The sequence below is a fragment of the Artemia sp. Qi Xiang Cuo genome, chromosome 1, assembly GCF_049724085.1.
Source record: "Artemia sp. Qi Xiang Cuo chromosome 1, ASM4972408v1, whole genome shotgun sequence".
In the NCBI taxonomy this organism is placed as follows: Eukaryota; Metazoa; Arthropoda; class Branchiopoda; order Anostraca; family Artemiidae; genus Artemia; species Artemia sp. Qi Xiang Cuo.
The window spans coordinates 42,119,958-42,146,697 of NC_142794.1; the positions used below are offsets into that span (position 1 = coordinate 42,119,958).

Consider the following 26,740-nt stretch of genomic DNA (forward strand, 5'->3'; position numbering starts at 1 on the left):
TCCAATCGCTTTCGACTATTAAAAAGGGCCTTAGCCATTTAAATTTCAAATCGAAGCAGCCCTTTTTGAAGTATCTGCGACAATGCTTTCTATAAAAACCTTATATGCCCCCAGGGCATAATTTACAACCCTTGTCCTGAGGTCTGTGGGGGGGTTGTCATCCTCAAAAACCTAGTTTCCAGAACTTTCAACTACGTTAAACAAAATGGCTATCTCAAAGTTTCGATCGGATGTGTTTGTGGAAAAGGTGGGCGTGAGAGGGGGTTAGTTGCCTTCCAATCACTTTCGACTATTAAAAAGGGCACTAGCCCTTTGAATTTTCAATCAAATGAGTCATTTTTGAAGTTTCTACGATAAAGCTTTCTATAAAAACCTTATGTGCCGCCAGGGCATAACTCACAACCCCTGCTTTGAGGGCTCTGGGTGGAGGGTCCTCCTCAAATACATAATTTGTATCTGGAATCAACTATCTAGAACAAAATGGCTATCTCAAAATTTTGATTGAATGTGTTTGGGGAAATAGTGGGCGTTAAAGGAGAGTTAGTTGCCTTCCAAGAGCACTAGAACTCTCGATTGACAATCGAATGAGCCCCCTTTGAAGTTTATACGACGACCCCTTCCATATGAAGTGCTTCTGGGAAAAAAATAAAGATAATGAAACATTGGATCCGTATGGCCTTTACTGTAGGCAACGCTATAGCGTTACCTCTGATAAACGGCCGATGTATTTCAGGAGTCATTCTTAAATAATTGAAACAAGATGTAAATTTTTAGCGTAAAGAGGGAGGTATTGAGGAGGGGTAACCCCACTTACATATATAATAATTTCTGTGCGTTTTATATTTTGAGGTTGCTCCTTACTTTCAGTTGAAGAAACTTGGTTTTTGTTTAATTGTAGCCAAAGATCGGCCAGCTTGCTCCCAACTGGTCCTCTGAGTAACATAGTTCTTTTTCCAAATTTTAATTTACGTTCAGTTTATTTTTCCAAACTTAGTTGTTTTTCCAAATTTTAGTAACTCTAGTTAATGACGGTAAAATAGTATATTCAAAAGACTTGCTTTAAATACAAGTGACGGTTACAGACTGGAACGCTCAGGCGGTTACATGACGATTACAGCTCAGCCGTAAAGAAAAGCGATAAGGAACAGTAAACGATGCACTGTGCTTTTGAAAAAGAAGTTGCTTATTACAAAAAAAAGTTTCTTTGAATTCGTTTTCAAATGGTAAATGAAAACACCATCAATATCCACTGGGTTGGACTTAAGTTATTTAATAGCACTTGTGGGAGACACCATAACAGGATTAGGTTTGGCTTGAACCAGCTTCCTGGGCCTGTGTTGTCTAACAGTTGCTTAAGATTGGAATAGAACTTAAGGATTAATCTTAATAAGATAGTAGAATAATGAGACGTCCACAAAGCCGAAGGAATTTTACAATTAGCATCAGTATGACTATGACTTAATTTTGCACTATTTGCAGCACTGTTCCATTCATGCTTAGACTTCAAGACCGCTATGCCGGCTCTTGTGAAGCCATTTATTGAGTACCATATTTGATTTTACTGCAAACAGATCACGGCCCACCACAAGCAACCCATAGATAAAGCCAAAATCTTGTTCCGTTAAACTTGTTTATTTTATTTGAAAGATAGACCAAACCATTTCTTGTTTTTGTCTAAACATAAGGAGCCATATCCCAAAAATTAGGAAAAATTATTCATCGTTGAACACTGAACAAAGTTTTTTGAGGAAAATTGGACAAATTCCTTACATAAATTTACTGTAATAGATTAAAACATTTCGTCACTGATTTTATTTACATAGATGTAGAAAATTCAGAGGTACTTTTCCCCATATACAAGGACATATCCAGTGAAGGGGGATGGCCCCCCCTCCTGACATGTTTGTCCGACTCGTAAAAACGAAACACGAATGAATATAAACAAAACAATGTATGCGTTTTTTGAGTTTTGTGTGTGCCCTCCCCCCCAAAAAAAATCCTTTTGTACCCAGAAGAGGTGGTAGTAGAAAATTGAATGGGGTTCAATCGATGGTTCAAGTGGACATTGAATTATGAATTAGCGGGGAGGGAAAGAGTTAAATCAGAAGACACTATATGTATCCCCGTTACAAAAATGTCATATCTATTTTCAGTTTGAAAGTTATAGCCAGAATTCTATGGGCCAAAAGAAAAGTAAAGTGCAAAAATTATTTAGTTAAGTTTGACTACGAGTTTTGTTCACAATGATTCAAATAATAAAAATCGATTGATTTCCAATGGCAACTAAACCTTCGAAAAAAATTACACCTTCTTAAGCTATTTGGTACCATACCTGTATGTTTTTAGCTTTTTTGTTGATTCTTCCCCACATTTCCTTTTACTAAATTTGGTTCCCATTACTTCTAAAAACTACTACTACTAACAACTTGATGGCGCATCAAGCTGCCTGAGGCTAACGCAGCTGCGCATGCTCTTCCACCATCGCAATCTGTTCAAAGCTTTCCTCTTTACACCTTGGGGTATTTACCCCAAGGATGACCCGGAGGATTGAGGTGAGACTTTCAAGTATTGTTGGAGAAAGAAGGGCTTAAGGGCAGGGTTGCATAAGATATTATATGATGATGGGAAGAGGGGGTAAATATGTTTTGTAACCTGTTTACTCAAGTGTTTTTGCATTATAATCCGCCATGTGACTTATAATCTAGTCACGGTTAAGGAGCGAGGCGAATCTAAAGACACGTTTTAATACTCCTTTTTTTAAATAGCGTAATTTTCGTATATAAAAAGCACTTTGGGACATTAAATTAAAACTTTCAGGGAGTTTTTCTTTTTTTGTGGGAGGGTATTATACCGCAAATTGCAAATTGAAGGAGTGGGCAGAAAAAAGCTAAGCAAATTTTGTTACAGTTGTGTCTCAAAGGTTTGGCACCTTTAGTACCGGCAAGGATAGAATTTATTCACGGTGAACTATTTAAGTAAATCAGAAAACACTATATGTCTTCAGGTTAAAAAAATTGGGTACCAAGTTAACAGGGCGTTCCCAATATTTCAAGAGACGTTTGAGAGATCGATTTGAAACATTAATGGATGTTAGAGCGTCAGGTAAACCTCAAGTTTTGACTTAAGTAATGGGATAAATGTAAATCTAAAGACACTTTACGCATTCAAGCTATCAAAATGGCATATCTGCAATATATCTGGAAGGGCTATGAGGATGCAATTAAAACTGTCGTATAACATCGTAGGGGCAAGGGGGCATGAAATGTTATATTGGGAGAAGGAGAGGGATTAAAAATATATCATGATATTAGTTTGTGAAAGTTTCAGAAATTGTATTTTCAACGTTATAGTTATAAAAGAGAAAACACATAAAATATGATTCGCTTTCAGTTATTTGAGGACGACTCTCTGGCCTTTAGAAAGTCTAGGGAGCAATAGCCCTACTTCTGCCTTTGGTATTCTCTGTTTGTTTTAGGATTTATTTTTTCATCTACTCAATTGTTTATTATTAGCATTATTGGTTATTATTATGTTTAATGTGATTGTCCTTTTTAATTTATTTCGCTTGGACTTCATTTAATAATTAAAAGCAATTTCTGTTTAATTTAATTTTAAACCATTATATCACTTCATTCCTTTTTGTCGTGGGTTTTAAAAGGAATTTTTACTTTTTTCTGAGAAACTTTTTTTTTGAAAACGGTTTTAAATCAATTAGAACAAAAAACACAAGTAAAATGGAGTTTTATATAGCAAAATCCTATTTGAAGAGCCAAAGATAGTTTTCAGTGACTCTTATAATTTAGAAATAAATATCCAGATTGTAGAAATTGTCATTCTATCAACTATCTGGACCAGAGAAATGATGTTAAGACGAAAAACAAGATTGATTTATAAATTGGCTTATCATACTCACGAAAATTATGCTGATTGTGACAAAAATTTCGATCACAGGGCTGGTGATCACCATCCTCATGAATTTTTCTGTTGCAGCAGTTATCGAATTAATATTTGATGCATTTGTGTGTTTATTCTTTTAATTTTTTGTCACCTGGATGGACGCTGCAAAACAGATCCAAAGCTGTCTAGAAAAACTTAACATTTCGAAAATTTTCGAAAAGATTTCGTTATTGCCGAAAACAAGATTTTTCTTATAGTTTTGAAGTACGATAATATCATTTAATTTCCTTCTAGTGGGAGACGATACAAAGACTTTAATAAACGTCTTATCGCTTTCTGAATCCATATCAATTCTCAACAATGGTTCGCTGTTTGTTTCAAATGTCAAAGAATATGACGAGGGAGAATATCAGTGTGAGGTAGAAAATGGCACAAAAGAAAAATTAAGCAAGAGAATTCGTTTCAACGTTAGAGGTATGTAGATTTAGCAATAATGATTCTAATATATTAAAAGCTGTACGAAGTCTTTTAAAGAACCCAAAATATTTTCATGTGTTTATGGTATGCTTATTCCAAATACGCAACGCTTTTTAATCTTTACAGTTAGCTATGAAAAGTTACTGACAAAAGAAAATTTGCAATATCAAAAAATAAAAATTGGAAGAATAACCTTTAAAAGATGCTCAATCTTGAGGAAAGTTACGCAATCAAGTTCAACAAAATTCAACGGTACAAAAGAAATTTCAGTTGTGTATAAATTATTTTGAATAAAAATAGTGTAACGTTTTAAATCTGTATAATGAAGAACCAAACTAGGCTAGTAGCCTCTCCAGCAATTCAGTCTTCCAGCTAAGTATCAATTTGTAAGCATAAAGACGTACTGTCTTTATGTACACCCTGTTTGAACTGTCTGTAATTCACCCTGTTTGAACCGAAAACGTTCAAGAATTTCCGACATTTATGGTGAGAGAAGCAAAGTGTGCCCATTGTCCTTCCAAACTATCTGCTGCTGCCAGCCTTTTAGCAGAATGATGTTCATGCGACACCGTCTTTGAATTGGAATCACACTAGGATTGTTTATATTTACAATAGGGGCTAAAATGTGGACCTATGGTCTCTCAAACACTGCCCCTCATCCTGAAATTTTCAGCAGGATAGTTGGAAGGTAGTTTCTTATGGATAGAGTTGTAACTTATTAGATTGATGCTTTGGCGCCAGCTAGACACAATAATATTAATTTCTAGAGGCATAAATCCTTTTTTGAACCTTTGAACAAAAGTGCCTAAAATCTCAGATCCACACGAAACTTGGGGTCAGTTCTTCAAGATTATCATTTCGGTCGTGCCTGTAAGAAATTTTCTAGGTCAGCTTGGTATTTTGGGGCCTAATAGCTGAAGTGAAGGAGACTTCCACATGAAAGTGCTCACCCTATTATTGTTTATGGCCGAGAAACCATCAGACTTCAAAGTTTCAGAATATACCGGAGTAAGAAACTATAAAACTGTATAGTGGATAGTGGAAACTATCCACTGAACCGTAAAAGTCAGCGGTTTAGCATTTCAATCGGAAAGTACCATTCTTATCATTGGGGTTGTGATGGGAGGAGGGGGCTCTCCCACTGTTTTGCGTTAATTTCTCTGCGTATTAAATTTGAGTCATCGTAGAATTTAGTTTTATTATTTCATTTTTAGCATGGCTCTCCGCTTTTCTTTGATTTTTTTACATTTTCTGAATTAATATATGTATATATGAAAGTATTTAATGTTATACATTACTAGTGACACTAGAATATTGGTACCGAATTTTATTATGTATTTTCCTGTCGCATTTTGTTTTCAGAATTAGCAGTTGATGACGTTCGTCTAAAAAAAATCATGTTTTGTTTAACATTAAAAAAAAATGTTGTTAAGACAGTTATTAATACGTCTAACAGTCAATTTCTTTAGCTTACTTTTTGAAAATGATAATTGTCTCATTTATCAATCTTTTTATACATAAGACTGCTTTTAATTGTAATTTATAAAAGAAAAGATTCATCTAACAATTTAAGGACTAATAAGACTTATTTTAAGGGTTTATTTTTCAAACACCATTTTTATATGCTTTCTGGTATTGGAGGCATCAGTTACTGGTTTCTCTAGCAGTATGCTCTGCTGTTTTGCATTAAGTTTGTTGTCAGCCAGTTGTTTTGGGACGGACATAGAGATGAAACTGAAATAAAAGCAAATTTACAATCGATGTCACGATATATTAAATCTCTTGTTTTCACACATCTCTCAGATTCTCTGACTGTGGAACACCAATCGAAGAACGAATGGTCAATAAATATATTTTATATATATTTATATATATATATATATATATATATATATATATATATATATATATATATATATATATATATATATATATATATATATATATATATACATACCTTATTGGATGTATTCTTAGGCATGATTTCTTAGGAACATTAACTGTTTTTAATGACAAGTTCTTTACCTTACTCCTTAATAAATCGCTTAGAAAATCAATCCGATTTTTTGTTATGTACGCCTTAAGTTTTTTTAACTTTGCAAGTTTTATTGTCGAAATAATATTACAATGTCGTTTAACACTCCAGTGAAATAATTAGCTTTTTGATCTTTTAATTTGAACTTTTTCAAGTTCTTCCATCGCCGTTGATTGTACCAAAGAATATTTCTGTCCTTGTTGGAAAAGCTTTGACGCTGTTTTGTGATATTCGTGGAGACTTACCAATTTCAATTTCCTGGACTATAAATGGAGTATCGACTGCTGCAGATAAATGGAAATTTCGAGTCTCTGAAGTCAAGATAAACAGAAAGACACGGTCGAAGTTAAGTGTCATTTCGTTTAGTCGAGACGATGCAGGACTATATTTATGTTTGGCCAGTAATGATTTGGGAAGAAGTGCTATGCCTTTTTATGTAACGGCTCTTGGTAAGAAACTTTTTATCTTAGTTTGAAATTCTATATGTCTTACCTTCTCTTTCTTTCTCTCTCTCTCCATCTGTTTCCCTCTTTCTATATCCCACTATTTCTTTCCCCCCTCTCTGTTTATTCCCATCTTTGTCTATCTCTCTTTCTCTCTCTATCTCTCTCTCTCTCTCTCTCTCTCTCTCTCTCTCTCTCTCTCTCTCTCTCTCTCTCTCTCTCTCCATATCTATTTTTTATTTTATCAGAGGCACTGCTCTAGCTATGTGCTATGTGCATTTAGTTTTTTTTCTACCTCACCACTATGTACTGAGGGATGATCTTAGAAACTTGGGATGGGGTGCATTTGACTAAAAATTTATATCTACATCTCCATTTCTAAAAATTAGAAATTATTGTAGGGAAACATGCCCCCTTCCATGTCCTCTTTTGCCACATGGCCTCGTTTTTATCCCCCAAGAGATATTGTAAAAACTTTGAGATCTTCATTCTATTTACTAGGGACTCTTGGTAAGAGTCCCTAGAACAGGCTAAAGAACTTTTTCTCTGTATATGAAAACATAATATTTGCAAGCAGAAGAAAAATAGACAAAAAATATTGGTTTATTCCAAAATAGACCCTACAAAGGGCCGGAAGGGGGCCTTAAGACTTCTGTTCCTGGACGCTGCATATGGAAGGGGCGATCATAGGATGGATTTCGTTCTATTGTGAATTAAAAGTTCTAGAGCCCCTTTTGAAGGCCAAAAGGGATTAGAGGGCAACCAGCTTCCCTTTCGTGGCTGTTTCTGCTACTCCTTTCGTGCTCCTAATGATCTTCAAATCGAATCTTGAGATAGGGGTTTTGTTCGGAAGCGTCGAAAGATCTAATAAGTATGCCTCTTGGGTTGACATTTTCACAGCCCCGGGGAATTATACTAAATTATGTAAATTAACCATTTTTCACAGAATGTTTTAACTAGAAAAGAAAACCATATTGGGTCTTGCTTGTCCTGTCAACTGCAAGCTCTTTGGCGATCGTTCACTAGTCCAAGATTCCCAGAGTTTCCCAAGGGTATACCTGAGAAAGATCAGGTTTAACTTTCAGAAAGTTTCTTATAGGGGGAGGGGATCTTGGGTAAAAGAGCAAAGAAGGGCTAAACACATTTTAACCCTTTTAAACGAGGAAACTTGACAAAAAAAACTAAAAACTGACTCGAATAAGGCAAAAATAACTATACACAGAGAAAATGAATAATAAAATAGAGAAAAAAGCGGCAAAGAGAAAAAAAACATAACAAAAAGCAGAAAGACCCTAAACGAGATAAGATGTAGTTATGAACAACAAACGCACAAAAAAATATTTTCTTGGAGCTAACAAAGGGCTATGCTCGCATAGAAGGCACCTTAACATTAATACAGAAAAAATATTATGTTTATTCTGTATAGAATTCAAACTGAGGCTAAAATCTGACTCAAGGGGCTCAAAGTAATCTTATACTTGGTTCACTTCAAAAGAATTTATGAGATTCTGCCTAAAGACTGAATTCTCATATTAGAAAGTATATTCGAAAGGAAGCTATTGCAATGCCAAAAAATAAATAACCAAGCTCTAAAACAAACAAAGAAAAAAAAGGGATTCACAGTTTAATGAATAAATGGACTCTGAAGTAAGAATGCTTAGAATACAAAATGTATTAACATTACCTGACAAGTATTTAGCTTGGGAATAGCTCTTAAGCTAAAAAATCTAAGCATACCTCTTTTCAGCAATTTAATAAGGTTATCATGGTGATCAAGTGCAAGGTTTTCACCTCGATCCTCGTCTTTGTTGGTGAAGTAACGTTCAAACTGGAAGGAAATTGCAAAAATCACATATCACGTTATCATAATTCATCTATGGGCAATTAAAAGAGATTGTCGCTTCCTCTCTTCTTAAGCCAAGAGCCATTCTTAACCTGTATTCGTTAAATTTATCTATTTTTTGCAGTATCCATTAAAAAAAAGAACTATATTCCTTTTTAAAATTTTTGAAGATGAAAGCTTTAAAGAGGGTGGGCAAGCAGAGGTGTTATCCAGTGTTCAGGTAGCTTAACGCTATTACGAGTTGGTTGGAATAGTAGATAAAGCTTTTACATTACTATACTATTTACAGCTTTGCCTGGTACCCCTCGAAGTTTACAGCTACAGGGTAGAGACAGTCGATCTATCACCTTAAGATGGAGTACACCTTTCGTTTCTAGTGAGGCTTCGGATAAATACATTATTCAATGGCAAATAAAAGAATTGGGCTCATGGCTAAATGATACTTCTCTGGTCACCAACTTTACAATATTGAATTTAATTCCCGCCACGGTATACTTCGTTCGAGTAGCCTCTAGTAGCAGTCTTGGAATTAGTCCGTTCACTGAAGTTTTGTACGTGGAGACACTTCTTGAAGGTATGCATAAGTTTCCAATTTATTCCTTTGTTAATTTAGTTTTTGTTAAATTTAAGGCTATAAATAATAAAAGAAGATATGAGATTCTCACAAATATCATCGAAAAAGCATTTTAAGAAGATAGATTTGATTTTCCTATTGATGTCCTTCTTTTCTTTAAACCACAAAAAATATTGAAGAGGTTTCCTTAATAGAGCAGTCTTCAAGAAAACTTAATCACATTTGCCTTAAAGTTGTATTTTAAAACAAAGCCATCATCAGATGAATCTCTAACATATAAAAATGAAAATTGTGGTTTGGCTTCTGCTTTGAGCTTCTATGGTTTTTAAATTTATGTCATTTAGTTCTTTTTGATGAGGCAGTTTGAATTTCCACAGTAAGTGATTTGCCACAGTCTTTTAGGGAGGTAGTCGAACTTAAAAAAATACATAAATAGAAACTTTCCTTTAAATAGAGATACTGGAGATATTCCTATAAATTCAATTTACAATAGTTTAGTTTTAATAATAAACATAATAGTAACCATATTAATGTATGTTAATGCGTTAATAGTAAACATATTAATGCATAGCTTGTATTTTCAGCTCTTCAACGATATACACATTTCTCTTCAATTTTTATTTTGAACCAAGATGTGAGGCTAATATTCTTGCATAGTTTAATCAATGAGTCACTTTTTTTTACACAGTTTACTGCCAACTAATGACAGTGTATGTCTTTTTCTGCAGCTATCAGGAAAGTTACACTTTCTAGAGCTATATGGCGATATATTTTTTTCGCTCATTTTTGGCTGATTTTTTAACATTAATTCTTATTCTTAAACTTGGTACCCGATCAGTTTTAAAACTGTATGTCTGCATCAAACATCTTTTGCATTAACAAGTTCACAAATTTCCCAAACTTTTTAAGATGTATATGGTTGTGTAAGTTTCTACTAATTCAATTAAAAGAATCAGATTTCATTTTTCGTGTCCTTGGTACTTTCAACTTTTTTTTATTAAATGACCTTTACAGAAATGTATTTAAACAAACAAACGATTACATTTAACTATAAAACAAAAGTCCCTCTTACTAAAGTGAGTAGCTCTGAAAAGGTTTAGGGAGCCTCTATTTGTGTTAATTTTTTTTTTATTTTGGCTTTATTATTCTTTTTCGTTTTTGGATTTATTTATCAATCTATAGCAGTGTCTGTTATCTTCATTTTTAAAATGATCATTGTTTTTTGCTTCTTTTCATTCTGGATTTCATTTAATTATTGATAATAGTTTCTGTTCGTTTAAAATTTTAATTATCTAAGAATTTTATTTCTGCTCGTCTTAGGTTTTATTATGGCTATTTACTTGTCTTTGAAAACTCCTTTTCGAAAAACGATTTTAAAGATTAATCTTAGGAGATGACAACCTATGGGTATTTTGGTTAATTTTTTAAATTTAACACTAAGGAAAATTCAGCCTCATTGAAAGACTGTGCTGTTTCAACGCTTAGATTTCAATTCAATTAATTCAGTTCAGTCATTTAATTACTTTATATTAGTTATTTCTAATTGTAGGAATCAGAAAAGGTTTTAGCATGTAATGAGAACTAAAAGACCGTATTTAACTAAAATCAAACGTCAGTTAATGGCAATCTCAAGCGGATTTTCTCTTGGACTTGGTTATTTATTTATTCAAAACTTTCCACTTTCTAGCTCCTGAATCGTCTCCTAGCAATGTGCAAGTTAGCTTCACAACGGAAAACTCCTTCAAACTTAGCTGGAAGGTAAAAGTTAGATTCGTTATCAGATTCTTAAAGGTATTCTTAGGCTAAGGACCAACGCAATTCTGGTCCAAAAACGAGTTTTTCCCTTTAGGGTTTTCCCACTGCATATGAAAAGAAAGAATTAAAAAGTCTACTTCTCTCACACTTCTTTAAAATTAAGGTGCTGTGTTAATTTTAATTCATGGGGTTATACGCTACGAAGCTTAACTAAACTGGTACAAATTTACGAGAGAAAGGCAGAGGTAGTCTCTTATGCTTATGGAGGCTCAATAGACCACTGTCATAGCGCAACGAACAGAGCTTGTGCCCACATGGGAACATCAGTCACATTGCTTTGCACAGGTTTCGGTTCAGTTTTAGGCTGTATAAGGATAAAATCAAAATTATGCGCAAATATTGAGCCACTTGTGTGTCGTGCATGATTTTTTATGTTAAGTAATTTTCAAATTTCAAATGCTAAATTCTGATTCGCAACAAGTTTGACAGATAACCCATTGAGATTAGAAAAGTTAAAAGCTCGGACAATCAGTTCTCCCATCAGTAACGTGCATTTTGCGGAAGGTACGAGGACGTAGTATTACTTGGCAGTAGCTGGGAACAGATTAGTGCTGATAAATTTCAAATCAATCTTATCATAGTTCAACTGTCCACTTTTGTAGTACAATTGTGGTATTAAAACCAAATAAAGTGTAAGGCAATCATAAATTTTGTTGTTTTTTTTACCTACAGGAGTGCCTTAAGCATGGCTGAGGCATCACATCCACAGGGGCTCCAAATAAATCTAAGAGCTTGGAAGCACATAGCTGGATTAATTTTCTGTAAATTAATCTTTTTCATTAGTTCCAAGCTCAAGAAACTATAAGGTTAAGACAAGGATGCAGAGGGAAACACTAAAGTGGCCAAAAAGGAAAATAAAATCCAGAGGGAAATCCGGTATTCGACTTTTCATTTAAGATTCATTTCTGTAGTTCTGCTTTTAAATAAATTTATTTTTCTGAGGTATGCCCATATTCAATTCTTGAATTGTCCCACACACTGAAAACGTCCATTAATCGACATATTGTGTAACCCACATACAGTTCCAAAATGCAGCTATGGTAATGAAATAAGGCCTTATTATCTTGGAAAAATCTAAGATATGAGACATGATGATATTTACTTTTAAAAGACTTTATCAAACTCTAATAGAGCCAAAGTTACTTCCCACGCCAAAGTAAAAGGGGAAAAAAAGAAACAATCAAGACAGTAGACAAATGTTAAAAATAAATTAATAAAAATTAATAATGAACTTTGCAATATTAAGGGAAAAATATAAAAAGGCAGAGGATTCACTCATTCAATATTTCAATTTTAAACGGGAGAAAAGTAAGAAAATCCACAGAGATTAGATAAAACACGTCACAAGGAGCACAAAAATGTCCAAAGACAATTTAGAAAATTTTGTAATTTTGAAAAACAATAGAGTACTAGTGAAGTCATTCTTTACTTAGTTTTATCTTAATACCATATGGTAACTCAAACTGTCTTCGATTTACTCTAAAGCTAAATGAAAGCTAACTCTGAGACGCCGTCTTTAATTATCGCGAAGTAAAGCTTTGACGTCGACTTACTGTGTTTGTTAGCCTATCTTGAAAGTGCATTTAATCGTCCAATGAGACAAGAAAAAATTAACAGAAGCTGTAGTAGTGTAAACTATCTGTCGGAGAATTCCTTTACTAGTGGCTGTAGTAATAATATATTAACAATAAGAATAATAAAGTAATTGATTGTAAATGCATCAAAAGCCAAGCTTGTGAAAGCATCCAGGGAAAATTGTGACTCCAAAAAAAGACAGCAATAAATAAATAGAACAAATGTAATTAAATATAGCTTTTAGCTTTCTATAAAATTATGGGGTAGGTGGTGAAATCATGGGTGAAACAATGTACTAAATTAAGTACAAACAACCAAACAAATAAGAGACCTTATATTTATGACCTGTTACAATATTACCAATTTTTTTAGTTTCTTTTTTTATAATAGAAAGTAAAATTAAATCAATTTGACAAAGTATGAAACGAATACTAGATAATGGTAATTTAACCCAATTTAATTTGTTTCAAAGGTTTGCTTATCCAGCAGCTGTGTACGAAACCAAAATTTAAATTTTATGAAAATTAATTGATCTTTTTATGCTCGGGCTAAGCTCGTTCCGACAGCCTTATCGCTTCATATATAATTGAAAAAATACTCCCGCTCTCAGGATTTTCCTGAGAAGGGGTCAGGAAAACCGAAATGTCTCAGTTTTATTGCTCTTCCGAGTGTTGTAATGATGACGGTCAGCCTTCTGACCTGCTGAGCAATCTATAAACACCATTATGGTACTTTTACATAATAAACAATGTGAAATAATAATTTATATATAATCACGAAGACAAACTATCAGCATTGTGTTATTATTTCTGCATTCCCATCGTATAGACTCTTGACTGCTACGGCAGAATATGAAGCCTGCAAAAGCCAATTGGATCAGGTCCATTAAATAACAATGCACTGTAAAAAAAAAAAATCTTTTTAGATTCAACAAAAAAAAAATCGAATTTCAACAGTTGAAAATCGATTGAATATATAGGCCCTTATTGAAATTCCATAATCATTGTTGAATTTCCAACTTGTTGTGAAACAACAATGCTGGATTTGCAAACCCGAATTTGTTAAAGAACAAACATGTTTAATTTCCAGATCCTTATTGGAAAACAATTTGGTAATAATTCATTTAAAGGTTACAACTCTGATTAAAACACATTGAATATACGGCATATGTTATGCTCATCCCAATCAGAATTATCCCTGCGATTAATACTTCCACAGTCACTCAGATCAGTAATCTGATTAGATTAAGTAACCTGATTAGTTTGAGTAATCAAATAAAAAATGTAATCTGAGATTACATCCGGCTCATTGCAATTGGCCATATTAGCAGCCAAGGAATGTCCTTAATGACATGTTCCAGCACAATCTAGAACCGATCATACCACAGAAACGATCCTGGGAATGTAAAGACGTAAAGTATGATCTTAAATATTCATAATTCCTGTCCTGAATTTATTTAGAAATGGTCAAAAAAGATTGTTTTACTAATACACTGTAACTTTTCCATAAGTAATAAGAGACTAAAATAAACGTGTAATATTTTTCAAATACTCAAAAATATTAACTGTGATCTAAAAATGTTTGTGTATGAATTTTTGTAAATGCAATTTACAAAAAAGAAAAATTTGCGTTTGAAAATACTTTGAATTGCACAATACTGAAATTTAAATGATATTCAGTGAATTTCAATCTAAGATTGAAATTCAAACCATTTTGATTAATAAAACATATTTAAGTTGAGAATTACATTTTATTACTTCAACGATTTGTTGGACTTCAAACACGAATCATAGTTTCAACAAAAAATTGGAGTTTTTTACTTGTTCAAATTTCAGCCAAAATTTTGTTTGAAATCGAATTTTTTTTTACAGCGTGGAGGAAGTTAAAAGGGATTGTTCATTTCTGGTTTGTATTTTAATTCATTGAATTCAGGAATTTTTACCTTGTGCTTCATTCGATTTTAAACTAATTATTTAATTTTCGGTTGTTATATTTTTAATACTAAGTCTTATATTATGCTGAATGTCCACAAAAATAAATAGTCTTAATATCCACCAGAGCACCAACATTGTTCCTATGACTGGTTCATGGCTGCTGCAGTAGTTGCAGCCTAGTAAGGAGGGGACTGCAGTTTTAGTAGCTGAAACTTAAGAAATGGGGATTAAAGGTATTGCCCGGTGACGAATATTTTCAGTTCAATACTGTTTGAAAATAAAAATTTTCATTCAGATTCAGTTAAAGAGTAATATTGTATGTGACTGTGAGATGGAATTAAAAAAAAAATCCGAACAGAGCCAAAGAATTTCGCAACACAATTTTTTGCTTTTGAACTTCTGAGGAACTTTAGACTTTGCTCTTTTTTCTTCTATTCAACCTTCTGGCACAAGGTTTTCTCTATTTAACTTTAAAAAAAATTAAATAAGCTGTTTTATTTATTTACGTTTATTTAATTGTTTTCCTAACAGTAATGGGGAAAATTTCTCTAATCTTTATTTTTTCGATATTTTCTTATGAAACTGACCTAAAAATTAAGGGTATTAATTTCCGCTTTCTTGCATTGTCTGGATTGTCTTCCTAAATAAAATGTTTTTATCCTTCTTCTAAATACATATTTTTGTGTCCAATATAAATCTCAGACTTACTCGAGCTATCTTTCCTTTTTAGCCGCTAGCTAATGAAACAGATTTGAAAATCCTGGGATACATTGTTTCCTGGGCTGGAACTAAGGACAAGGTGGTGCTATCCTTGTCTGTTCCAGCTGACCCTACATCAACACTTATACAGAATCTGGTACCAAGTACCTATTATAAGCTATCGGTTGCTGCTTTTAATAGTGAAGGCATTGGTCCAAATTCTAGTACTCATGCAATGACCCAATCGAAAGATGAAATGCCAGTCGTCATAGATGTTTCTTGTTCATCCATTAATTCGCAAACATTACGCGTGAGATGGAAGGCACCTGAAGTACATGATGGTATTTTAAGCTATAGAGTATATTATCGAAAGGTCGAATCGAAATCAGGTAAAGCTTGTGTTCTGTTTCAGGTTTTGTTTCACATCCGTTTAAAAAAAAGAAAAAAGAAGTAATTGAACTTCTAATTCTAATGATGAATTCTTTCGAACCAAGGTAATGGAGTTGTTAAAATACGTGTTTTAATTATCAAAAAACGTTGGAAAATAATTTTTTGTTAGATAATATATTTTATTTCATATAAATGTTATTATTAATGTATATATTTATATTTCAGCTCAGAAATATATTTCAGGGACATATATATTTTGTATCTCAGCTCAGTACCACTTTGATTCCCATTCTCTTCCCGGTTATCAAAACTTTTAAAGTTTAGGTGTGTCAAGTGGGTTTCTGTTGTTTATGTTTTTTTCTTTTGGCTCTTTACGTAATTATTTGTAGAGAGTCAAACTGGTGTCCAAGGAAATATCTTTGAACCAAATATCAGAGGGTCAGTCAACATTAAACTTTGATTGTATATTAACAAAACTGTTGCTTTATTTAAAATCTTTTTATGTGCACAAGTAGTAGAAAGGCCCGAAAGATGTTCATTTTGCAGCCCTGATAACTGTAAAACTTTCTACATTCCTGGTAATTTCATATAAATCATTATAATCTTAGAATTATAAAAAAAGAAAAGAAAATAGAAATAATGTAGAAGCAAAGTGAAAGAATAAAACAGAATAAATTCAGGTTGCTGTAGTGGAACCTTTGTTTAGTGCAAAGGGATGTTCATTAGAAAATGGTGGCCCCCATAAAGAAATTGAAGAGAGTCGGAGAAAGAGGGTAAATGACATAAATAAAAATCTAAACTTTTAACCTGTAAAACTGTATATTATTTGAATTCGGTTTTGTTTGAATTTTAACTAAGTTAGTGACAGTTTGCACCTTATGAAAGAGGAATAATAATAGGTAGTCATTAACATAACCCTTTACATTATTTTAACGATATATGTATATTATAATATAATGTAATATTTACAATAAATAATTACTTTATGATAATTACAATAAAAGAACATGCGGTAATATAGTTTGAGCCATAAATTTGATAAGCTGTCCCTATAAAAAAAAGTGGCTGGCTTGGCTAATTTGGCCGTCCCTATTCACATTTCGCTTATCAGTACTGATCGACCAATTCCCGATGGTAGAAACACGGCCAGAAGTGAAAAAACTGTATTTGTCTGCAAATTTAGGACGGTCAAGGTACTGCAGTGGAAGCTACTACGTCAAAAACAGATTAATAAAACTCATAGAAATGACTAAAAGTAAAGAATGACATCCTTGTCAATAGTAACTCAAACTCTCGAAAATATAAAGTTTTCAAACAATTTGGGCTAGTATAAAAAAGAATTCTTTTGCTGATACCGAATATCGCTAATTCGTGTATAATTTTACTCCATAGAGTTGGAGCTATATCGGTCCCACATCTGAAAGACTTAGACCTCCAAGTTTTTGGTATAGTCATTGTTTTAACTCTGCATCAAGTCTATTGAAAATATTCCAAGATGATGAGACAATCTCTAAAACTTAATTAAGTGTGTATAAAAGAGTGGTCGAAGCGGTGGTAATCATTGAAAAAAGATGGTTTAAAACGGCCCGTTTCGAAAAGATATAGTTATTTTTAGCGTGAAAACGATCCATTAATCCATCTACCCAGCTGTGAAGACTTTTCTATTCCTTCTCTCTAAAGTTTGAAATTTTTCAGAACGCAAGTATGCACGGGCAACTGTGCCATTTTACGGGCAACTGTGCCATAGTATGGGTACTATAGAACGTTTGTACGGGCAACTTTGCCAGAGTTTTCATTATACGAAGCAATTAAATGTCAATAATTTGTTAGTCTTTTTACAGAGACAGAAACAGACATAAATTTGTTGATATGTAGCATTTTTAGACATACAGTGTGCTCTATTTAGGCCATGAATCTAGGATTTGATTTAGATTGGTATAAGATAAGGATCTCTAATAATCATGCTTATAGGCTCTGATACAAAACGGTCAACCAATCTTGAGACAATCCTTCATGGCCTGTTACCAGGAACAACCTTTGCAGTTCGTGTTGCAGTGGCAAGACGAAATGATGTGGGTTCTGCTAGTAAAGCCATCTATTGTACCACAAACCAAGAAAGTGAGGCCTAGTTTTTTACATTTATATTTTTAACATTAAAAAAGTTTCCGGTTTTGCAAATGGAAATTCCTCAAAATTTTGACTCTGCCAATGAGGCCATCAATTTCACTACAAAACAAGAAAGTAAGGTCTATTTTTCGGGTGTTTTGTCTTTAGCCCTAAAAATGATTCTTTCTGTATTACAAATACAGCAAGAAGGCTAAAGTTTGGGCCCTGACAGTAAAGCTATTGCATTACAAAACAAAAAACTAAAGCCTAATTTTTAATGTTTTATTTTTGACCCTAAAGAAGTTTCTTGTATTGCAATGAAAAATTACTTGTATTGCAAAATTTTGGCTTTGCCAAAACAATTGGCTCCGCCATTACAATATAAGAAAGTAAGGCCTAAATTTTAACATTTACATTCTTGACTTAAAATTTTTTATTTCGTATTATAAAGGAAAATCTTTCAAAATTGTCAGGCTGCTTTGTTTCACTACCATGAATTGCATTCTTTTTAAACATATCAAACAGATCGTGGCAACAAGCTGTAAGTAAGGAGCGACCCGGCTCAATAGTAATCGTAACTCTAAAAAACAGAATTTTGATACCAGTAAATACATCGGAAGAATTAGATTTTTATGCTGATTTCAAATATATAAGTTTCATCAAGTTTAGTCTTACCCATCAAAAGTTATGAGCCTGAAAACAATTTGCCTTATTCTCGAAAAAAGGGGAAAACACTCTTTAAAAGTGGCTGAATCTTGATGAAAATCACACCATCAGATTCAGCGTATCAGAGAACCCTACTATAGAGGTTTCAAGCTTCTATCTGCAAAAATGTGGAATTTTTATTTTTTGCCAGAAGAAAGATCACGGATGCGTGTTTATTTATTTTTTTTTTTTTTCATAGAGGTGATTGTATCGATCCAGTGGTCCTAGAATATCGTGAGAGTGCTCATTCGAACGGAAATTAAAAGTGCTAGTGCCCTTTTTAAGTGACCAAAAATTTGAGAGGGTAACTAGGCCCCCTCCCACGCTAACTTTTTTCCCGAAGTCACCTGGTCAAAATTCTGAGATAGCCATTTTATTCAACATAGTCGAAAATCGAATAAATGTGTCTTTGAGGATGATTCATCCCCCACAGTTCCTAGGGGAAGGGCTGCAAATTATGAACTTTGCCCACTGTTTACATATAGTATTGGTTATTGGGAAGTATATAGACGTTTCCAGGATGGATTTTTTCTGGTGGGGGAGATCGGAGGAGGGAGTTTTTTGGGACGATCTTTACATGGGGGATGTTTTCATTGGGGAAGGGACATTTCCATGAAAGGGGTGCTGGATTTCCCAGCATTATTTAAAAAACGATCAGAAATTGAATAAAAAAACAATTTTTTTTGTCAACTGAAAGTAAAGAGCCACATTAAAACTTAAAACGAACAGAAATTATTACGTATATGAGTCAATACATCGCTCTTTACGGAAAAGTTTTTTTTATAATTTCAAAAGAGCTATTTATTCTAATTAAACGGCCTTTGTGGTTCAGGGGTTTGTGATTCGAACAAAATTCGAACTTTAGCGTAAAGCGCGATGTATTGACTAGGGGGCGGACCCTCTCATATACGTACGTAATAATATCTGTTCGTTTTAAGTTTTAATGTGTCTCCTTACTTTCAGTTTAAAAAAACTTGTTTTTTTTTAATTTAATAATTAAAATAGATGAAGAGCCGTCACACTTTTTTTTAGCTAAAATTTGGTATAAATGAGAATCCCAGTAGTTTTCACGGCTTCTGCTTGAATTGACAAACTATTTGGTAATTATGTAGAGGACACCCATCAAAGATACTTCACAAGAGAACATACTAAAAATGTACAGTTTTGCAGGATCCAAAATATATCGCTTCTTACACGTCAAGTTTATCTTTGTTCTAAGTTTTGTCTATCACTAGAAATTTTCGGATTCCAGGATTAAGAATTAAAATTAATTCCGTGTCATAAAACGAAAGTAGAGCAATGACTATATTAAAAAAGAGTTTTGATATGTCTTTTAGAATATCGAAAATACATCTCAGGTTGAAGTTTTTATATGATACTTGGAGGATTTACTTTTTAATTCTTTTTATATTTGGATTCACAGTATTTTTCTTGGTTTCCAGGAATCAAATTGCATATATTCCAAACTTTTGGAAGGATATGAACGTTTTCATAGTTTGTTTTCAACCTTTCTCAATCCAAATACATTTTTTATTTTTATTTTGAGATTGATACAGCTACTGACTTTTCTGTATTCCTCTTATATAACCAATTGTACTAATAGAAGGTTTAAAAAAAAATAAAGAGCAATGCCGCAATTAAACACGGGAAATATTCATTAAATAACTCAGCAGTAAAACAGTTTTGGTTGATAATTTACGTTCCATATCTGTCATTATATTCATTGCTGCATTTCAACAGCTGTGTTGTCTAGGAATGAATGCAAATCGGCAAAGGATTTCAGTGAATTTCTAAGTTTTCAAACAAATTTTCATTCTAAGAGATTGCTTCTAAAGGAAATATTGAAAATTTGGATTTGATAAATTTTAGCTGCCAATTTGTGCATTGTATATTATTTTTTCTAGCACCAAAGAAGATTAAATTCTTCAAGGTAGCACCCATATCAGAAACAGAAGTTCTATGCGTCTGGTCAGCCTCTAAACTTACAACTTCTGATGTCCACTATCAAATACGATACACTGAGCACGGAAAAGACCAGGTAAAAACAAATCTTTTTAGTTGAATCAGTTAAATGGTTATCCCTTACCTGACTATTAAATTTAAAAAGAACATAAAGCCCATGACAGACTTCTATATTTTTAAACTGCTGACAAATGGTTGAGAGGTCTTTAGATTGAATAACCGTAGTATATGAAAATTATATCTCGCCGAATAAAGAAGATGTTTTTTTTTAGTGCTACCACCGTGCATTAAAATGGAAATGGGGGAGAAGCTAATTTCCAGGCTGGAGTAAGTCCATTCCAATACAAGCAACCATTTTTACAAAAAATGTGAAAAGTCGTTCAGCTAGAGTTGTTGAAATGATAGACACTTGACCTGGACTTTTATGCTTCGCTAAAATGGAGTCATCTGACTCTATGCCAAAATTGGTGATGCATTACGCATGGCCACCAAGAGGAGTGCAAGGTACGACTTCGCCAAGTCTTGAGCTTTGAATAGGCACACTGCGAAGGTTTTATTTATTAAGGCGGGAATTTACAGTACAATTTGAATTATTTTTTTAAAGTCTTAAAATGAAAGGAGGGGTTGGGCATTCTAGAAGTAATTCGCTCCAGGGCACAGTTTCAGTTATAAAAAGTCATTAATCTGGTTTGTCTAATTTTTCTAATTTAAAAATAGGCTAAAAAATTAGGCTAATTTAAACTCATAGGCAGCGCAATCGCGCTGCCTAAGTGAAGAGCGATGTTGGCACAATGTATTATTATTATTTTTTTCTTTTTTCATATCAGGGCACTTCGTATCAAAGGAGTTGTCGTAGAAACTTCGAAAAGGACTCATTCGATTGAAAATTGGAGTGGCTTGTGCCCTTTTTAATAGTCGAAATCGATTGGAAGGAAACTAACACCTCTTCCACGCCCACCATTTCCCCAAACCCATCCAATCGAAATTTTGAGATAGCCTTTTTGTTCAACGTAGTTAATTTCAAGATAGAAAATATGTTTTTGAGGAAGACATTCCCCCACAACCCTCTGGGCAAGGGTTTTAAGTTATGCCCTGGGGGCATATAAGAACGATGTTGGCACAATGTATTATCTATTTTTTTCTTTAGACTAGGGCACTTCGTATCGAAGAAGTTGTCGTAGAAACATTGAAAAGGGCTCATTCAATTGGAAATTGGAGTGGCTTGTGCCCTTTTTAATTGTCGAAAGTGATTGGAGGGCATTAACCCCCCCTTTCACGCCCACCTTTTCTCCAAACACATCCAATCAAAAATTCAGATAGCCATTTTGTTCAATGTAGTTGAAATTTCTGGAAATTAGGTCTTTGAGGATGACAAACCCCCCACAGCCCTAAGGGCAAGTGTTGTAAGTTATGCCCTGGGGGCAAATAAGATTTTTATAGAAAGTGTTGTCGTAGAAACTTCAAAAAGGGCTCATTCAATTGAAAATTGAAATGGCTAGTTCCCTTTTTAATAGTCGAAAGAAATTGAAAGGCAACTGACACCCCTTCCACGCCCACTCCAAACACACTCAACCAAAATTTTGAGATAGCCATTTTGTTCCATGTAGTTTAAAGTTCAAGGGGAAGTGTCCTTTGAGCAGGACACTCCCCCACAGTCTTTAGGGCAAGGGTTATATGTTATGCCCTGGGGGCATATAAGGTTTTTATTGAAATCTCTCACGTAGAAACTTGAAAAAGGGCTTATTCGATTGGAAATTCAAAGGGCTAGTGCCCTTTTTAATATTCGAAAGTGATTTGATGGCTAATAACCTCCCTCTCACGCGCACCTTTTCCCCAAACACATTCAATCAAAATTTTGAGATAGCCATTTTATTCAGCGTGGTTGAAAATTCTGGAAATTAGGTCATTGAGGATGACAACCCCTCCCCTCCCCCCACAGTCTTCAGGGCATGGGTTGAGTTATGCCCTGGGGGCATATAAGGTTTTTATAGAAAGCGATGTTGTAAAAACTTCAAAGATGGCTCATTCAATTGGAAATTGAAAGGAATAGTGCCCAAGGCCAGAACATAATTTGCACTTTACTGAAAAAAATACAAATGAATGTGCATTGTCAGTTTAATATACACATACTGATATTTAGTAATCAAAACGTTAGTATTATTTGGTTTATTAATGTTATAAAAGTGAAAACATTTATATTTTTTTTCATTAAAGTGCAAATTATGTTCTGGTATTGAGAAGGCATAGGGGTTTTGAGCCCAACTTATGTTAATTGCTGCTCGTTTTGAGATTGACTCGGTTATTTATTGTAATTTGGTTCGTTTTGGGTTTCATTTATTTATCGATGCTGATTTGTGGTAGTTTCACGCTTGGTAGATTATTTGATTCTATTTTCTCATTTTTTGTTTCATGGAGTTCTTTACTTTTCTTTGAAAAACTTATTTTGTGGAAAAACTTTTTTTTTAATTAATTATAAGAAAATACTTGAACCAATTACACTAGATGGTTGCAGCCATTTTATTTCAGGCTTCTTCTTATTCATACTTTAACATTATAGTCTCTATGGTACAGTGGGTACAGTCAACTTGGCAGTGTACCTATTTATATCATTCACATCATTTACATTATTGTCTGTGCGTTACAGTAGACTAGACAATGCGCCACTAATTTATGTTCTTATGGCCTCGTTATATTGAATATAGAGTCGGAGAAACTTGCGGAGGAGGGGGGGGAGGTCCTTCGATCTTTATTTATAAGTTCTAGTACCTTTTATAGGTCTTAATAATAATCGGGCGGCTTATTGACCGCTCTCCAAGAGACCAAGTACATCCGGGAACTTATTTGCCTACATAGCCTCAATTATATGGCTTTCAAGATAGTCAATCTAATCAAATTTAATTTAAAAAAATATTACATATTGTTAATGATTTAATAAAAACAGTCAACAAGTCTGAAAATATGCCTTAGTGAATTACTTTAGAAGTGCAGGCCCATGAGTTACCTCCTTAACTAGTATAAATAAACTATATAAAACAGAGGCTTCGTGCTTGTAATTTAATTGAAAAATGTGGATGTGTTACACCCTCTTAAATTGTAAAAAAAAAGAATAAAAAAAATACATCTTCTCAAGAAATATAGAAGAATTTCCCTTCAATATCCACAAAGCTTTAAGCTTCTCACGGCTGAGGAGAAGCACCCCCCCCCCCACTTTCCTGTATTTTCATGAATGTTCTATCTTCAATTTTATATTGAAGTTTGAAATTTTCAACTGAGCATTGTATGCATTTTCGTAAACTGGCACCCCTGCTTACCCTCCCCCCCCATTTGGTGGATCATTCCAGTAATTTAACAAGTTTTTTTTATACTTTTTTTACTAAAATATTGTACACCAATCCAGAAAGCTCTTCACTCAGTTTTGATCAATATCCAAAACTATTTAACAATTTTTTGTATTTTTAAGTTGTATAAGCTTAAGCATGGTACATCAGTCCAAAGAGTTGCTGATGATTCTCCCTGTGGCCTGCCCTAGATTATTTCTTTAACTTCTGCTGTTTGCTTCTTATGCTCTGTTTTTTGAGCAGGACGCGCGATACTTATTGGCTAAATTGACGGTTTTTTGCTGATCCTATTTTTTATTTTTGGTTTTAACTTATCAAGAATTTCTTTTACCAACTCCTACATTGCTGCAGAAGATTGTGATCTGAACCAGACTTGGAGCCTGTTTTGGCACCAAGAGATGACCAGGAATTTAGCAGAGAACTATTAAATCTACATTTGATAAGTGAATAATCTTGTCATTGGAGTACGAAGTAATCAAATTTTTTTTTTGTGCTGGAAAATTAAATTCTTTTCTAGAGCAAACCCAACGAGCCTTTCACTGTTTCTACAACGTGTTTCTAAGCTGAGAAGGCCAACTATAAACTGAGTTGAGTTGTCCTTTGGTCCAACTCTTAACATTCCAATTTCCAGCAAGAAAAAGAAAGTCTCGGGACCAAACTTGAGTCAGAGGTCATTTCAGGCCGTCTTAAAACATAGTCTTTGCTTTATCAGTCGCATTTAAGGCTGAGGCGTATGCAGAGATGACTTTAAGGTTAGTGTTTTGGCCTCTACACTCTGCTCTAGCAAGTCTTTGAGGTACTGGCTTCCACGTAATAAGGGCGATATTTGCAGCAGCGAAAAAGAAACCAGAGTTTTCATCTGTTCCCGAGTAATACAGATAGTAATATAGTAATAAAGCTAAGTTTTGGTTAAAAGTTTGGAATGAGTGTGATAGACCGCCCTGTGGTATTGTTTCTGACCTTAAGCGTAAGACCCGCAGGGAATATAAAAAATATCTTAAGTCTATGCGTTATCGTGGTATGGATTTTCCAGTGTCAAAGAGAGAATGGCGAAACGTTATTAATTCTGAGTCGATTAGAAGTGATGTACCAAATAGTGATTGTTTTCCTGCATCTGCTAGGCATGACCATTACTCGTCTATTTTTTCTAATGTTAATTACCGTGTGCATTATTTGTATTCTCATTCTCTTTCTGCTATTTTTAGTACCCCTCTATCTCAGCGTCTCTGTGTTCCTATTTCTCTTTCATCCGTAATTGAAGCAATTAAGAAACTTAAATCAGATAATGTTGATAATGATGGTATATCTAGATTTCACCTTTTATTAGATTGCTCCCCCTTATTAACCATATACACCTACTTCTCCAGATGTGTATTTGTACTTCTAGTGTACCGGAGAGTTTTTTGTGTGGTACTGTCTCTTCAATTTTAAAGAAGGGAATTCTCCTTTTATTTGCTCTTCTTACCGACCTATTACTGTCTCTTGCACTTTTAGTAAAGTTCTTGAGCATGTTTTAATACCTTTTGTGACTAATAATATGCTTGAGAGAGATAACCAGTTTGGATTTAAGCCCGGAGTAGGTTGTCAACACGCACATCGTGTATTATCTTCTTTGCTCCTTGAAAATTCTTCTAAGGGAAGGAGTATATATTTTTGTACTCTAGATCTATCAAAAGCTTTTGATAGTGTATGTCATAGTCAGCTTTTTTCTGCTCTTCGTGGTTGCGGTGTCAATCTATCGGTTATTTTGCTTCTTCGGTACTGGTACTCTAATTCTTTTCTTCGGCTGAAATCTCTGCCTGCATCTAATATTAAATTGAAAAGAGGTTTAAGACAAGGTGGAGTTTTATCTCCGACCCTTTTTAATTTGTGTATTTCAGGTGTTCTGGCAAAGATTTCGGCTACCTATCTCTCCGGTTTTTCTGATGTTTCCTACCTGGCTTACGCTGATGATCTGCTTCTTATAAGCCGTACTAAAACTGGTTTATCTAACATGGTTGCTCGTGTTGCTTCTTCTTTTTCAGACATAGGCCTGTCTCTTAATGTAGATAAATATAAATTTCTTTCTTTTAATAACATTTTTAGTACTTCCCTTCGCTGAAGTGGATTTACTATCCCACTCGTAGATTCTCTTCGATGGCTCGGTATTTCTATTACTAATAGTCTTCCGAGCTTGCGCCAGCGCATAGTCTCAGATATTAATATGAAAATTAAATTAGGATATGCTAAGATTTTTGCCAATTGAGGTAAATATCATAAATTCGCGTTAGCCAAGCTCTACTCAACTTTTTGTGACCATTCAATTCTTTTTGCTTCTGGAATTTTCATCCTTCTGAAGAAAACTGAGTTAAAAAGAATCCGGATTAATTATTTTAGATTTTGTAAATTTTTGTTGTTTCTTCCACCTTGGACCAAAAACTGGGTAATTATTAATAAATTTCTTGTTCCTAATATTACTGAAAAACTGGAAGAACTACACAGAAAACTTTCAAATACTGCTTGTATCCGTTTTTCTCCGCGCCATCACCTTATCAGGTTTTTTCAGTCCTAAGTTATTTTTCTTTTATTTGTTTAGTTGTTTTTCTCTGTTTGGTCATTCTACAATTTAGATTTGTAAAGAGTGAGTAAAAATCCAATAATGATAATATTAATGCCTGCTTTTTTGATTTTGCATGTTGTCAGTTTTTTTTGTTTTTTTTTCCTGTTTTCCCCCTCCTTCCACGTTATTTTTTTTTTTTTTTTTGCTCTCGTTTATTTTAAATTATTATTTTTTAAAATGTAATTTGGTAATTTTTGATTTATATATTGTATTGTGTCGCATTTTTTGTATTTTTACCCGTGATATTCCACGTATTGTACCTCTGTATAGTGTGGGTTAAAAATAAATAATAATAATAATAATAATAGTATGGCTCATTTTCTGGGCTAAAAATAGTCGATGTACCAT

The 26,740-nt window shown here is 33.7% G+C and overlaps 1 protein-coding gene across 1 annotated transcript in view; it reads left to right on the forward strand.

The window, feature by feature from the left end:
- Positions 1 to 26,740, forward strand: part of LOC148956330 (cell adhesion molecule Dscam2-like) — a gene marked incomplete at its 3' end in the record, with an annotated part of 359,181 nt that overhangs the window by 257,805 nt on the left and 74,636 nt on the right. Inside the window, exons 14-20 of the mRNA XM_089090400.1 lie at positions 4,192 to 4,371; positions 6,565 to 6,858; positions 8,985 to 9,269; positions 10,957 to 11,027; positions 15,324 to 15,681; positions 17,654 to 17,800; positions 20,398 to 20,531. Of these exons, the coding sequence (XP_088946526.1) occupies positions 4,192 to 4,371; positions 6,565 to 6,858; positions 8,985 to 9,269; positions 10,957 to 11,027; positions 15,324 to 15,681; positions 17,654 to 17,800; positions 20,398 to 20,531 (1,469 nt within the window). The remainder of the gene's footprint in view (positions 1 to 4,191; positions 4,372 to 6,564; positions 6,859 to 8,984; positions 9,270 to 10,956; positions 11,028 to 15,323; positions 15,682 to 17,653; positions 17,801 to 20,397; positions 20,532 to 26,740) is intronic.